The 16615-nt window shown below is 46.8% G+C and overlaps 1 protein-coding gene across 3 annotated transcripts in view; it reads right to left on the bottom strand.

Moving 5' to 3' along the window:
• LOC140396358 (protein arginine N-methyltransferase 8-like) overlaps nucleotides 1-16615 on the bottom strand; it is a 108656-nt gene that overhangs the window by 12645 nt on the left and 79396 nt on the right. For 2 of the 3 annotated variants that reach the window (XM_072484914.1, XM_072484916.1), the window contains 4 exons: nucleotides 12174-12251; nucleotides 6905-7060; nucleotides 3197-3260; nucleotides 94-236 (listed from right to left, as the gene is read on the bottom strand). In XM_072484914.1, coding sequence (XP_072341015.1) covers nucleotides 94-236; nucleotides 3197-3260; nucleotides 6905-7060; nucleotides 12174-12251 — 441 coding nt within the window. The remainder of the gene's footprint in view (nucleotides 1-93; nucleotides 237-3196; nucleotides 3261-6904; nucleotides 7061-12173; nucleotides 12252-16615) is intronic. The other variant, XM_072484915.1, reaches the window with a different exon arrangement.

Genomic DNA, 16615 nt, shown 5'->3' with positions numbered 1-16615 from the left:
TTTTATAGTAAGTCGCTGAAACTCGATAATCCTATCTGGAATATAATGAGAACGAAACAGTCTCCTCCGGGGAACTTAAGATGCATTACTTACCAGCCACTTATCTCGTGCGAAAATTACTGTATTGAGCATTGATTCGTAGAAAAGGCTGTAACCCATCCATTCACTGATTATGATGTCAACTTTATCCACAGGCAGTTCAACCTCCTCCACTTTACCATTAAATATTGTGATTACTGTAAAACAGTTCACACAATTCTCTGATTAATTGTAAAATATATTTTTATACTTTTAAAAGTGTATTCTTTCACAGGATAGGGGTGTCACCGGCAAGGACAACCTTTGTTGCCCATTCTTAATTGCCCTTGACTGAATTCGATGGGTCTGCTCGACAATCGATGATAGTTCCATGGTCACCAAAACTGGGAAAGGTTTTTAAAAATAATTGACTGACGGCATCTGAGCCCATATCACCAGAGCATTAGCTTGGACCTCTGAATTACTGGTCCGATGACATTACTGTCATGCCACCATCGCCCCCATACCTTAACATCATCAGCCGCAATACAGAATATATTTTGCAGAATCCTTACAGTGAGTGCAACATGGGGCAGAATTTGACTGTGGCGGTGGAGGTGGGGCCGGGAAACATGGTGAGCCATTCAAAAGTCCAGTGACTTCGGTGGGACAGGAAAATCCCTCCGGCATGAGAGCAGTAAAATTCCGCCCTTCAGAATATGGACACCGAAAGGTTATTATCAAATATAACTTCAATGGAAAATCAGTTCCTCAAGACACAATTAATCCTTTTGTGAGACAAACGGTGGGATTTTCCAGTCACACCCATTCCAAGACTGGAAATTCCTGCCCAAGGTCAACGGACCGTTAAATGGTCCGTCAAATGACTGGGTCAGACTGTTGTACCAGGCTCCGGAAGCTAGTGTAAGGACGAATAGGACAACGTCTGACTATTTTAGGCTGTACCGAGCTCTCTCGCCCAACTGCTGTTTGCGCTAGCAATAGAGCCGCTGGCAATTGCCCTGAGAGCTTCTAGGGGTTGGAAGGGGCTGGTACGGGGAGGGGTGGAACATAGAGTTTCATTGTACGCCGACGACCTGCTCTTATACATCATGGATCCAGTGCCTGGGATGGATGAAATCATGGGAATTCTGAAGGAATTCTTCCGGTTCTCGGGGTACAAACTGAACATGGCAAAAAGTGAGTTGTTTGTAGTCGGTTGAGGGGGCTGCTGTTTAGGTTGGTAGGGGACAGTTTTAGATACTTAGGGATACAGGTGGCACGGGACTGGGATCGGTTGCACAAGTTGAACTTATCTCGGTTGGTGGAGCAAATGAGGGTCGAGTTCCGGAGGTGGGATGCGCTCCCACTGACACTAGCGGGGAGAGTGCAGACAGTTAAAATGACGATCCTCCCGAGATTCCTGTTCGTTTTCCAGTGTCTCCCCATTTTCATTTTCAAGAAGGTTAATAAAATGATTATGGGATTTGTGTGGGCAGGAAAGTTCCCGCGGGTGAGGATATTGATGCTCGAGAGGAACCGAGAGGAAGGGGGGCTGGCGCTGCCAAACTTTAGTAATTACTACTGGGCGGCCAACATAGCTATGATAAGGAAGTTGATGGTGGATGCGGGGTCGGTTTGGGGGCGGATGGAGGCCGCTTCGTGCAGGGGCACCAGTTTGGCAGCCCTGGTTACGGCGCCCCTGCTGCTCCCGCCGGCACGGTACTCCACCAGCCCTATAGTGGTGGTGATCTTGCGGATCTGGGGCCAATGGAGAATGCGCGTGGGGGAAGTGAGAGCATCGGTTTGGTCCCCAATCTGTGACAATCACCGGTTTGCCCCGGGAATATGGACGGTGGGTTCCGAGCATGGAGGAGGGCTGGGATTGAGAGGATGGGGGATCAGTTCTTGGAAAGGAGTTTCCAGAGCATGAGGGCGCTAGAGGAGAAATTTGGGCTGGCGAGAGGGAATGATTTCAGGTACTTGCAGGTACGGGACTTTCTACGCAGACAGATTCCATCCTTCCCACGCCTGCCTCTTAGGGGGATCCAGGACAGGGTAGTGTCCAGTGGATGGGTGGGGGAGGGCAAGGTCTTGGATATATATAAAGAACTTATGGGGGCAGAGGAGACGCAGACCAAGGAGCTGAAGCTTAAGTGGGAAGAGGAGCTCGGAGGTGAGATAGAAAGGGCTTATGGGCGGAGGCGTTGAACAGGGTAAATGCGACCGCAACACGCGCTAGGCTCAGCCTGATTCAATTCATGGTCATCCACCGGGCCCACATGACAGTGGCCCGGATGAGTGAATTCTTTGGATTGGAGGACAGGTGTGCGGGAGGACCAGCGAACCATGTCAACATGTTCTGGGCATGTCCAAAACTCAGGGGGTACAGGCAGGGATTCGCAGATGTTATGTCCCGGGTACTGAAAACAAGGGTGGTGATGAGTCCAGAGGTGGCAATTTTTGGGGTTTTGGAGGACCCGGGAGTCCAGGAGGAGAGAGAGGCTGATGTTTTGGCCTTTCCGTCCCTGGTAGCCCGGCGAAGAATTCTGCTGGCATGGAGGGACTCAAAGCCCCTGAAGTCGGAGGCCTGACTATCGCATATAGCGAGCTTTCTCGATCCGGAGAGAATTAAGTTCGCTCTGAGAGGGTCACTGTCAGGGTTCGCCAGGAGGTGGCAACCATTTATCGACTTCTTTGCGGAAAATTAATCGTCAGCGGGGGGAGGCGGGAGGGGGGGTTAGGGTAACGTAGATCAGGGGGGTAGTTAGGTGGGTCCTTGCAGGAGGGGAGCTGGTTTTTGCACTATGTTGATTGTTGTTTGCACACTGTTTTGTATTGTTGTTGTTTATTGTGCCAAAATGCCTCAATAAAATTGTTTATCAAAAAAAAAAATGGTCCGTCAAATTATCCATCCTGCCCGCGACAATTCCCCCGGTGGGTGGGACCAGAACATTTACCCCAAACATTCTCTTTCAACTTAAAATCAATTTCTCCTTAAAAATATTTCCTGACTAAATACACTATTTAAAATATTTAATTTGACAAGGGAAAAATCTCAAATTAATCTTATAGTCAATTCGAGAAAATACAAAGTTATTTTGGTCATTTCAACAGAGTAGCTCATTAATCTGTAAAGTATTTATAAATACACGACTGTGCTTGTTAGGTCACTTACTATTGTCCAAGTGGTTTGCTTTGATGATCATCTCTGAATAATCAGAGATACTGGAACATTCGATCTGAAGCGTTAAAAGAAACACAAAGTAAGGGCGTTTGAGCATTGAAATATCCTTCTGAATTGTATTTATTTTAGCACAGGTAATTTCCCCTGTGACTTTAAAGATATCTCACTCCCTGAGCCACAAGAGCGTTACTGTCTGTAATCATCACTCTGCCATGAGAGAATAAATTCAGGGCAACATCCGTAGCCTCAACTCAGTTCAGTCTGCTTGAGATTGTGTTTAATAAACATGGAGAAAGGGGAGGATTGAAGAGATGTGAGTTGACAGAAATAGCATTGTCAAAACTCACTGTGTTAACTTTCTAACCAGACTTTTAATGGAATTAATTTTAAAATTCTCTTTATGTTGAATAGCTATTTTCGGGTCCCTGAGCTACACTTGTTTACTGCACTATATCCTGTCTGCTCGCTATGTTAATTCGCCATCTTGCTCTCACACCCACATTTCTATCCTTGGCCTGCTGCAGTATTCCTTCCAGTGAAGCTAAGCACAAATTCGAGGCACAGGACCTCATCTCCCGATTAGACCCCTTACATGGAGGTGAGGGAGACCGGGGGGGGTGGGCGGTCCTGTGAACACAACAGTTGTACCATCATTCCTACCATCAAATCTTGACTCTATGCACAAACTATATATAATGGCATTTACAATTATGAAAGCTTTGGATAAAGCTAACTGGGACAAATTAATTTCCAGTGGTCAGTGGATCTGTAACATTTAGATATTTAAAGCTTGTAGCTACTAGCAAGCGTAAGTGAGCCACGTGTATGTAAGTGAGCTTATGAGAAGCTACGTATATTCATACACAAGCATCTTCTGTCTGAGGCAAAAGGAAAACTTTCAAGCATCGCACCTATTTTAAATTAAACAAAAGCATGGGGGGAACAATAGTCTGCTTGTCCATTCTCCATGACAACTCCTGCCCAATCAGATCCACGGGTGGAATTCTCCGCCCCATCGCACATTGTTGCTGGCATGGCGCGCTCCCGTTGGCTGCGGGATCTTCTGTCCCGGCAGCCGGCCAATGGGATTTCCCCATTGTGGGCACTCAGATGCCGTCAGGAAATCCGTATGCGCGAGTGCGCTGCCGGCGAAGCAGAGGATCCCGCCGACGGGAAATCCAGCCCCACTTGTCAACCAATCAGCATTCTCTTCTCATACAGTATAAATTGTTGTATTCCCCTAATCCTGGTATGCTTGCGAACTGTTCTGATGAGTGTATGATGCAAAACTTCGATGTGTCGCTTTTTTCAGCAATAATCAAGTTCTCTTGATTGTTGCTCAAAGGATTGCCCATTGGGAAGCACGGTAGCATAGTGGTTAGCACTGTGGCTTCACAGCACCAGAGTCCCAGGTTCGATTCCCTGCTGGGTCACTGTCTGTGCGGAGTCTGCACGTTCTCCCCGTGACTGCATGGGTTTCCTCAGGGTGCTCCGGTTTCCTTCCACAGTCCAAAGACGTGCAGGTTAGTTGGATTGGCCATGATAAATTGCCCTTAGTGTCGAAAAAGGTTAGGAGGGGTTATTGGGTTAGGAGGATAGGGTGGAAGTGAGGGCTTAAGTGGGTTGGTGCAGACTTGATGGGCTGAATGGCCTCCTTCTGCACTGCATGTTCTATGTTCTATGTTCTTCTACCAATGATTATTATGTGTCCTGGTATATGTAAGTCAGCGGATATTTGGAACCGGGGGCATGTATACAAACAGAAAGAGTAAATAGGTCATTCTGCACTTTGATCGCATGCTGATACATAGTTGTCCAATTCATCCAGCTTGTGAACTGCTCCTCTGGACTGACATCATGTAAGTGTAGAGACTCAGCTGTTACCCCATCCTTTAACCTTAATTTGTTTAAAATGTGTAAATAAAGTGTGATCTGATGCTTTGTTACATGGTCAGAGACAGGAAGTGGGGTAGCCCCCCCACTGTAATTCTAAATAAACCTGGGATAATTTTCACAATAGCTGATTATGGACATTATTAGATTATTTAAATCTCACGCTAACTTTATTTATATCATTATCACCCACTTTACAATCACCCAAAGCCAAAGTGAATCCCAATGACAGTTCCAACTTTCACTCAGATATGCGTCGCAAAGTCTAGATCAGGCATTGTCAAATTCGGGGGCGCGATCCGCGGGTGGGTCGCAGGCGGGTGTCGGGAGGGTCGCGGAGCCGTCCGTCGCGGCGCTCCCGATCGCGCAAATCTGCGCGCAATGGCTGCCGGCTGTTAATAACGCCGGCTGCAAGCGGCCTTCAAAATGGCCGCGATCATGTGAAACAAATACGGCTGCACTGTGCATGCGTGCCCGATCATCGGTGCATATGCACAGTGCGACCACTTCTTTTTTTAATGGTCGCAGATTTTTGTTTTACAAGTTCGGGGGGATTTATTATCCATTTATTTTATTCATTTAATTTTTATTTTTTTCATTTATTTTATGCATTTCATTTTTCTTTTTCTTTACAAGTTCGGGGGGATTTATTTGATAAAATGTTACAGGAAAAAAATGCAGAACTTTGGACAGATGGAGACTCCATACTTTCCAACACCAGAAGGCTTCACCTTCATCCAACAGGTTCCATTGGAATTGTGTGTACGAGGGCCAAAGGGACCCAAAACCATTTCCTCCATTTTTGTCAGCAGCAAACAAGGTAAGAGAAAATGGTGGGTTGCGCAGGTCGGCCGGCATGGGTTGCGAAGATCGGCCGGGTTGGGTCCCGAAGGTTGGCCGGTTGGTAAAAATGGGGCCCCGGAAAAAAGGTTTGAAGAACACTGGTCTAGATTAAGGGAAAGAAAAACTGAGACATCAATCGTTTGAAGTGGGTGATTGAAATAAATGGAGTAATGCTGTAGAAACTTTCTCATCTTTAACTTTCTCCCTTGTCTACTGAAGCAACCTAGCACACCTCTAATGGTGTCTTTGCAATTTCACAAAACAGCCATCTTGATTGTAGAATCCTTGTACCAAACCCCTCCATGGCCTCGACCCTCTATCTCTGTGATCTTCTCCAGACCAATGACCTCTCTCCACAAGTGATCTCTGTGTTCCTCTTGGCCGTACCAAATATTCATAGCTGAACCACTCATGGCCGTGTTTTCAGTTGCCTGGTCCCTAAGCTCTGCAATTGTCCCCAACCCTCTCCAATCTCTCCTCCTCTCAGACACTCCCTAAAACCTACCTCTTTGACCAAGCTGTGGCCGTTTAATAGCCCCTGAAGTTCCTCGGTGTGTAATTTTGTCTTGTAACATTCATGTGACGCTCCTTGGGGTGTTTTATTATGTTACAAGAGTGGTATAAATGCAAGTTGTTGTGGATTTGATGCCTGCATGGTGAGCATCAGCGGCTGTCAGACGAATTAGAGGCAGACTGATTCAGCCCTCGTCAGACAGAGCAACTTGGAGCAGAGGATCCTGGGATTGTGAGCCAGAATGCATTGGTAGATCCTTACCCCAGGAGTCTCTTGTTACTGTCCTGATTGAGATCAACTGAAAACACAAACAGGCTTAAAGCAAGATGCCCTATTCCATACTGAATAGGAGAGTCGCACGCTGGAGTAGTTTTGCATTATAAAGTTGATTAACAACAAACATTTTAAGAAAATCGACCAAAGGTAGATGATCAATGGGTAGAACATACCCCAAACACTTTCCTGGCTCCCGCTCTCGCTGCGAACATTGCTAAAATCCCAGTTCCACTGCCCACATCCAGCACAGTTTTATCCTTGAACACATGTTTGTTGTGGTAGACGGAATTTCTGTAGGTCAATGTTCGAATTTCATCTTTTAACATTTCCTGTGGTTAAAATACACAAGCAGCCAATTACTTTAGCTTTTCTGTCACATTATGATGAAACCATTGAAGAAGAGCATGGAAAGAGCTGGTTTCAGATTTCTCAATGTGAAATGATGAGGATAAACAGAAGTTAGGGTTTATTGTGGATATAGCTGATAGCTAAAGAATAGATATACGGCACGATTTAACGAAAAACAGAGACCTGTTGTGGCGGGTTTAGCGGGGTGTTTCCCGACGCCACGACCCAGCTAACGAACGGGACTATTATTTTTTCGGGCCTCGGGCTCTGCCTGCCAGTGCTGGAAGAGATGGAACGCCACTTAAAAATGGCGCCCTGATCGCTCAATCCCCCAACGCAATCCTGAGATCCCCACTGCCCCAGTTGGGGGGTCCTCGAGGGCCCCTGCACTACACCTCATAAGGACAGAGCATCCCCAAGCCTGATTCCCGGCATGGGCTAAATGCTACCTTGGCACCATGGCACTGCCAGCCTAGCACCCTGGCAGTGCTTGGTTGGCAATCGAGTGGCACTCTAAAGTACTGAGTTTGAAAACTTCCCCCTCTCAATGGTGTTAAACAGATTAGAACCGCACCTTACCCAGCATCAAACGGACTAGCCGAGAGCACTGCCAAACTTTCAAACATGGCCTAAAGAAACTGTCAGGAGGAACCTTGAAGCCAAAATCTCACGCTTCTTCCTTAGCTATCATACCACTCATGAAGAGTGAGGAGCACTAGTGTGCATGGGATGGGCAGAGGGGGATGGGGGGGGGGGGGAAGAGGGAGAGAGGAGGGGTTACTATGGTGGCATGTTGACGTAATGATCAGCACTGCTGTCTCACGGTGCCGAGGGCTCAGGTTCGATCTCGGCCTCGGGTCACTGTCCGTGTGAACATTCTTCCTGTGTTTGCGTGGGTTTCACCCCCCTCAACCCAAAGATGTGCAGGGTAGGTGGCGTGGCCGCGCTAAATTGCCCCTTAATTGGAACAAAATAATTGGCTACTCTCAATTTATTTTTTAAATAGTCTAATGACCACCATTAAACCATTGTTGATTGTTGTTAAAACCCATCTGGTTCACTAATGTCCTTTAGGGAAGGAAATCTATTATCCTTACCTGGTCTGGCCTACATGTGACTCCAGACCCACGGCAATGTGGTTGACTCTTAAATGTTCTCAAGGATGGGCAACAAATGCTGGCCCAGCCAGCGACTCCCACATGGGCGAATTAAAAAGAAAGCTCATCTTGAGGTCAAATCTGGCACGAAGATTAATGGTTTGGTTCAACCTGATACCATGACCAGTACTAGGGATGGAGTCGGTGCCTAGTGGGGGCTGAAACCCAATCTTTAGCTCTCTCTCGCAATGGTTCTCAAGGCTCGGAGTCAATTGAAAATTTCAAAACTGAGATGCATTTTTATTAGGTAAGGATTTTAAGGGTTATTGACGGGTAAATAGAGTTTAGATACAGAGATGGGAAATTATGTAATTGAATGGCAAAATAGGTTTGAGGAGCTGAATAGCTTCCTCCTGTACTTAAGCTCCTGGTAAACTGTTCAATCTGCACAGACTATTGGAGTTAGTGGAAAAGGTTGTAGGGGGGGACAAAGTAAAAGTCAAACAAGCAAGGGGCAAGGAAAAAGTGACAAGGTACAAGGGGTAAAGGGCAAGAGATAAGGGACAAGTGACAGAAGTAGAGCCTGGTCTACATATTGAGCAAAGACCTCACCTGCCAGGGGTGTGCGTTTTCCAGTTGACTAGATTGGAGTGGGGTCGGAGTGGAGTCACTGTGGGCTCGGAGTGGAGTGAGGGTGGAGTGTGTTCACAGTGGGGTCAGAATGGGGTCGGAGATAGTTTGCACTGGGGTCTATGTGGGAGAGGTTGGAGTTGGATGGGTGTGGAGTTGAAATGAGATCAGAGTAGGATCAGGGTGGGGTCGGAATGGGGTTGGAGTGGGGCTGGAGGACGTTAGCCATCTAGATTAATTTCAGCTGCCCTCCCCTGCTTCGTTTCAACCGGGGGAATAAAAATATTAAAAGTACGATCATAAGTTCCAATGAAACTGTAACAATTCCACGAGCACTCCTGGTTTCTCCATCACCATCGGTTCAGAGCCATTTCCTGTGGTTATTGTAAACAAATGGAAAAAATAACATTAACTGAACTGCCCTGTTGACTGCTTCCGGCTTGGTTCATGCAGCATATGTTCAGATGGTGCAACATAATTCGATCATCTGCAGGATTAAATATGTGATGCAGTAAAACCCAAACATCTGCAGGATTAAACATGTGATGGAGTGTAACCCAAACATCTGCAGGATTAAACATGTAATGGAGTGTAACCCAAACATCTACAGGATTAAATATGTGATGGAGTGTAACCCAAACATCTGCAGGATTAAACATGTGATGGAGTGTAACCCAAACATCTGCAGGATTAAATATGTGATGGAGTGTAACCCAAACATCTGCAGGATTAAATGTGATGGAGTGTAACCCAAACATCTGCAGGATTAAATATGTGATGCCGTATAACCCAAACATCTGCAGGATTAAACATGTGACACAGTGTGACCCAAACATCTGCAGGATTAAATATGTGATGCAGTATAACCAAAACATCTGCAGGATTAAACATGTGATGGAGTGTAACCCAAACATCTGCAGGATTAAACATGTGATGGAGTGTAACCCAAACATCTGCAGGATTAAACATGTGATGGAGTGTAACCCAAACATCTGCAGGATTAAACATGTGATGGAGTGCAACCCAAACATCTGCAGGATTAAATATGTGATGGAGTGTAACCCAAACATCTGCAGGATTAAACATGTGATGGAGTGTAACCCAAACATCTGCAGGATTAAATATGTGATGCAGTATAACCCAAACATCTGCAGGATTAAACATGTGACACAGTGTGACCCAAACATCTGCAGGATTAAATATGTGATGCAGTATAACCCAAACATCTGCAGGATTAAACATCTAACACAGTGTGACCCAAACATCTGCAGGATTAAATATGTGATGCAGTATAACCCAAACATCTGCAGGATTAAACATGTGATGGAGTGTAACCCAAACATCTGCAGGATTAAATATGTGATGGAGTGTAACCCAAACATCTGCAGGATTAAATATGTGATGCAGTATAACCCAAACATCTGCAGGATTAAACATGTGATGGAGTGTAACCCAAACATCTGCAGGATTAAACATGCGATACAGTATAACCCAAACATCTGCAGGATTAAACATGTGATACAGTGTGACCCAAACATCTGCAGGATTAAACATGTGATGGAGTGTAACCCAAACATCTGCAGGATTAAACATGTGACACAGTGTGACCCAAACATCTGCAGGATTAAATATGTGATGCAGTATAACCCAAACATCTGCAGGATTAAACATGTGATACAGTGTGACCCAAACATCTGCAGGATTAAACATGTGATGGAGTGTAACCCAAACATCTGCAGGATTAAACATGTGATACAGTATAACCCAAACATCTGCAGGATTAAACATGTGATACAGTGTGACCCAAACATCTGCAGGATTAAACATGTGATGGAGTGTAACCCAAACATCTGCAGGATTAAACATGTGACACAGTGTGACCCAAACATCTGCAGGATTAAATATGTGATGCAGTATAACCCAAACATCTGCAGGATTAAACATGTGATACAGTGTGACCCACACATCTGCAGGATTAAACATGTGATGGAGTGTAACCCAAACATCTGCAGGATTAAACAAGCGATACAGTTTAACCCAAACATCTGCAGGATTAAACATGTGATACAGTGTGACCCAAACATCTGCAGGATTAAACATGTGATGGAGTGCAACCCAAACATCTGCAGGATTAAACATGTGACACAGTGTGACCCAAACATCTGCAGGATTAAACATGTGATACAGTATAACCCAAACATCTGCAGGATTAAACATGTGATGGAGTGTAACCCAAAATCTGCAGGATTAAACATGCAATACAGTATAACCCAAACATCTGCAGGATTAAACATGTGATACAGTGTGGCCCAAACATCTGCAGGATTAAACATGTGATGGAGTGTAACCCAAACATCTGCAGGATTAAACATGTGATGGAGTGTAACCCAAACATCTGCAGGATTAAACATGTGATACAGTGTGACCCAAACATCTGCAGGATTAAACATGTGATACAGTATAACCCAAACATCTGCAGGATTAAACATGTGATGGAGTGTAACCCAAAACATCTGCAGGATTAAACATGTGATACAGTATAACCCAAACATCTGCAGGATTAAACATGTGATGGAGTGTAACCCAAACATCTGCAGGATTAAACATGCGATGCAGTATAACCCAAACATCTGCAGGATTAAACATGTGACACAGTGTGACCCAAACATCTGCAGGATTAAACATGTGATACAGTATAACCCAAACATCTGCAGGATTAAACATGTGATGGAGTGTAACCCAAAACATCTGCAGGATTAAACATGCGATACAGTATAACCCAAACATCTGCAGGATTAAACATGTGATACAGTATAACCCACACATCTACAGGATTAAACATGTGATACAGTATAACCCAAACATCTGCAGGATTAAACATGTGATACAGTATAACCCACACATCTACAGGATTAAACATGTGATACAGTATAACCCAAACATCTGCAGGATTAAACATGTGATGGAGTATAACCCAAATATCTGAATAAAACTGATATAACCTGAGCCCAGAATGGATACAACACATAAGGAGGCTATTCAGCCCATTATTTCTGTGCTTGCTCTCTGAAGGGGCAATTCACCTAGTGCAATACCTCCATCTCAGGGCTCTCCGTAGCTTTGCACATTCTTCCTTTCCAGATAATAATCCAATTTGCTTTTCAGTGCCTCAATTGGACCAGCCTCCAACACAGTGAGATATAGCGTACAATGTATACAGATATACTATAACCTGAGCATTTGCACCTGGTTCTATCCCTGCGGCTGTCACTTGAAGAATGATTTTCTGCACCTTTCTGTGGTTCACCTTGAAATAAAATAGCAAAGTATATGCACTGAATCACCTCACTTTCCCCTGAGGCCTTACCTTATTACTCCAGTACTTTCTATCCCATAGATCTCTGGGAGCAGTCACAGCTCTACACGCAAGCAGAGCTTCGAGCAACTGTGGAATTTACAATGAGCCAAGTGAGAAAAACATGGACATAAAGATGTGCTACATCCATTCAGGCCACAAAGGGGCTAAATTCAGTCATTTATCTGTGATGGGAAGCAGTGGGAATAAGGTAATTGGCCTCAGTGCCTTGAGCTAGGGAGGAGAGAGATGATTGAACCAATGTCCTCAGTCCCCATCATTGTTCAGTGAAGCGTGACACTAGAAATATTTCAAATGACTGTTTCCCGTAGCAGAGAAAACACCATTAATTGAGACTATTCACTTCTAAGTGAGGCATTGGGCCCACACTCATTAATTACCAAATTTTAATAAGCTAATTTGTGTGCTGGACAGTAACACTATTGCCACGGTCACATAGTCAGGTGATCCTGTGTAATCTGAAGCGGCTGTAAGGGTTGATCAATCTGGGGCGTCATTCTCCGCCGGCGGGAGTCTCCGTTTTGCCGGCACCTGGGGGTTTCCCGACGACGTGGGGCTGCCCCACAATGGGAAACCCCATTGACCGGCCGGTGTAACGGAGACTCCCGCCGGCCGGTCGGCGCAGAAATGTGGCGGGGCGGGATGGAGAATTTTGCTCCTGATCTGAGATTAATCAGCTCATTAATGGTTCACTGACCCTGGCACTGGAAAGGAAAACCTCATTAAGGTCACATTAAAATCCAATGTGAGAGTGGTCAGTAATCATAGCAAAACCCACTGAGAGTGGGTACTGACCTCGTTCAGGGTCAGGCAAAACTGTGATATTGAATCTGGTCAATAAAGGTTCCCGACACTGTCATAATATACACCAGTATATCATGGTGCAAACACACACTGATGGACACACAGAGGGACCAAGCAACATACACAACACCGCAGCCAATCACCAGTGAGAGCACACGCACTATAAAGACAGGGGGCATCAGAGTTCCTGCTCATTCGAGTAGCAGCTAGCTAGGAGCACAGAGCTCACAGCCTGCAACACAGACATTCACCATGTGCTGAGTGCAACAACTGGTTAGGACAAGGCAAAGGTCTTTAGTTAAAGCTGGTATCGTATTTACCCACAGTTCAAGTATGTTTAAATAGTTAACCTTTGAATAAAATAGTGTTGCACTACTTCAAGTGTTGGTGACCTGTATGTGATCCAGAACACCCAACACATCATGATACCAGGAGTGGTTGCATACTAGCACTTCTTAGACCTACCTGCAAGTGATCTGCCTCCTGCCAGCATTCCGTCATTCTGCAACATGGACAACATCAGCACGCTGCCGCCGTTCCGCATCGCCGGCAACCTCGGGGCCAACTGGAAGATTTTCAAACAGCGCTTCCAGCTCTACCTCGAAGGCACGGACAGGGAAGGCGCCTCGGACACCAGAAAGATTGCTCTTCTCCTCTCCACGGCCGGGGACCATACCATCCATAATTTCAACTCTCTCACCTTTGCTGATGGCGAAGACAAGACGAAGTTCAAGACTGTTCTCCTCAAATTTGACACTCACTGCAGCGTAGGGGTGAATGAAAGTTTTGAACGCTACGTGTTCCAGCAGCGTTGCAGGGTAAGGATGAACCTTTCCAATCCTTTTTAATGCACCTCCACATCCTTGTGCAATCTTGCAGCTACGGGCCCACCTCCGACTCCATGATACGCGACCAGATCGTTTTCGGTGTTCAGTCGGACTCCCTACGTCAGCAGCTCTTCAAAGTAAAGCAACTCACCCTAGCGACCGCAATCGAGACCTGTGTCCTACATGAAAATGCCACAAGTCGGTACTCCCATATACAAGCGGCTGAACACCTCCAGGGCCTCAGCCTGGTGAGGGCGGCCATTATGCGCGCTTTTCGTGGACTCCCGGGCTTGTACGCACCAAATGAGGGGACGGTGACATGGAGGTACGTAATGTGCAGGCGCGCACCACGCAGGACCGCACCACGCATACGCGGTGGTGCAGCGAACGTGCTGACGTCACGACGTGCGGCAACTGTGGCTCCGCCCAGTTAAAGCGGCAATGCCCCACAAAATCTTGACAATGCCTACGATGTGGAAGACTTGGCCACTATGCTGCCTGCTGTCGAGCAGCTCAGCCTTCCAATTCATATCGCTTCAGCCAGCCTCGCAGGAATGTTCGGGCAATTCAATCCACGGTCACCGAGTCTGATTCCGACCTCCCACACAGCAGTGACACCGAGGACCCGAAGGCGCCTTTTCGAGTCGGTGTCGTAATGAAAAACAGGCTGCCCCGAAGCAAAGACACCAGCCACTGTCGGTATACAGCATCGATCCAGACGATGAGTGGTGTGCCACCCTGACGGTCAACCAGAATTCGTCGGCCACCTCAGAGACTTAATTTGTGAACTTTGCACTAGTGGACTCTCTGGTCTGTTCTGTTCTTCCGTTTAATCGTTCAAGTGGTTTGTATATAGTGTTCATCTCGTTATTTGTGTGACACTGTTTTTTTTCTGCACCAGGCACCTTCCCATGTAAATAGATTAGTTTTATGTACATAGTCCTGTAAATATTTCACACACACGTAGTCAGGAACATTCACCACACACTATTTATTGTCACGCAGGCACATTTTTTTATATAAAAGGGGGGATGTCATGTATATCATGGTGCAGACACACACACACACACTGATGGACACAGTGGGACCAATCAACATACACAACACCGCAGCCAATCACCAGTGAGAGCACACGCACTATAAAGACAAGGGACATCAGAGTTCCCGCTCATTCGAGTAACAGCTAGCTAGGAGCACAGAGCTCACAACCTGCAACACAGACATTCACCATGTGCTGAGTGCATCAACTGGTTAGGACAAGGCAAAGGTCTTTAGTTAAAGCTGGTATCGTATTTACCCACAGTTCAAGTATGTTTAAATAGTTAACCTTTTAATAAAATAGTGTTGCAATACTTCAAGTGTTGGTGACCTGTATGTGATCCAGAACACCCAACACATCAGACACCATGGGTTTGCTACATTCAGGAGGATAAGGAAATGGATAAAATCACAGGGAAATGAAGGAGCAGACTGTCTGGGGGCTGGTGTTGTGAAGGCAGGGGACCAGTTGTTTTAGGGGTTTGCTATGGGGGTGGCGGAGGGAGTTGTAGTAGAATCAGTGTGAAGGTTGTTGAGGGGTTATTGTGGATAGGGTTGTCAACCCTCCAGAGTTGCCACGGGGCTCCAGGAATTAAAGGATTTATTGTGGGGGTTGTTGTGGAGTTACTGTAGGGGTTATTGTGGTGGTTATTGTGTGGTTATTGTGGTCTTGAGGAGATATATCGAGAAGGTCATGCCACTGAAGGGCTTCATCAAGGTGACTGTGAAGTTAACAGGCAAAAAGTGGAGTTGTCTCTACACATTGTTCAAGGAACCTTTCTAGCTTTGTCTGAGAGATCTCGGTTAAGGAATATTAAGCTAAACTGGGCCGTTGTGAACAAACTTGTTGATCCTACGAATGATTGTCAACCACTCTCTGAGGAAATATGGGAAGGTATTCGAGGAGGCACTTGGATCCATGATTATGGATCATATCTGGGGCGAGATTCTCCGACCCCCCGCCGGGTCGGAGAATCACCGGGAGCTGGGGTGAATCCCGCCCCCGCCGGTTGCCGAATTCTCGGATATTCGGTGGGGGCGGGAATCGCGCCGCGCCGGTTGCCCCCCCCCCCGGCGATTCTCCGGCCCGGATGGGCCGAAGTCCCGCTGCTAGAATGCCTGTCCCGCCGGCGTAGATTAAACCACCTACCTTACCGGCGGGACAAGGCGGCGCGGGCGGGCTCCAGGGTCCCGCGGGGGGCACGGGGCGATCTGGCCCCAGGGGGGTGCCCCCACGATGGCCTGGCCCGCGATCGGGGCCCACCGATCCGCGGGCGGGCCTGTGCCGTGAGGGCACTCTTTTCCTTCCGCCTTCGCCATGGTCTCCACCATGGCGGAGGCGGAAGAGACTCCCTCCACAGCGCATGCGCTGGAATGCCGTCAGCGGCCACTAACGCTCCCGCGCATGCGCCGCCCGGAGATGTCATTTCCGCCCCAGCTGGCGGGGCACCAAAGGCCTTTTCCGCCAGCTGGCGGGGCGGAAATTAGTCCGGCGCGGGCCTAGCCCCTTAAGGTTGGGGCTCGGCCCCCAAAGATGCGGAGGATTCCGCACCTTTGGGGCGGCGCGATGCCCGACTGATTTGCGCCGTTTTGGGCGCCGGTCGGCGGACATCGCGCCGATACCGGAGAATTTCGTCCCTTGAATGGATTATCGGATGTGCAATGCTACCTGAGCAACATTTTGATTACAAGTTCGAATGATGTAGAGTATGTAAAGAACCTAGAAGCTACTATTGCAAGGCTGCGACTACATAATCTCAGGGT

Source organism: Scyliorhinus torazame, chromosome 19, assembly GCF_047496885.1.
Source record: "Scyliorhinus torazame isolate Kashiwa2021f chromosome 19, sScyTor2.1, whole genome shotgun sequence".
Lineage (NCBI taxonomy): Eukaryota > Metazoa > Chordata > Chondrichthyes > Carcharhiniformes > Scyliorhinidae > Scyliorhinus > Scyliorhinus torazame.
Note: the sequence above shows the minus strand (reverse complement) of the source record. Positions and strands in the feature narration are given on the sequence as shown.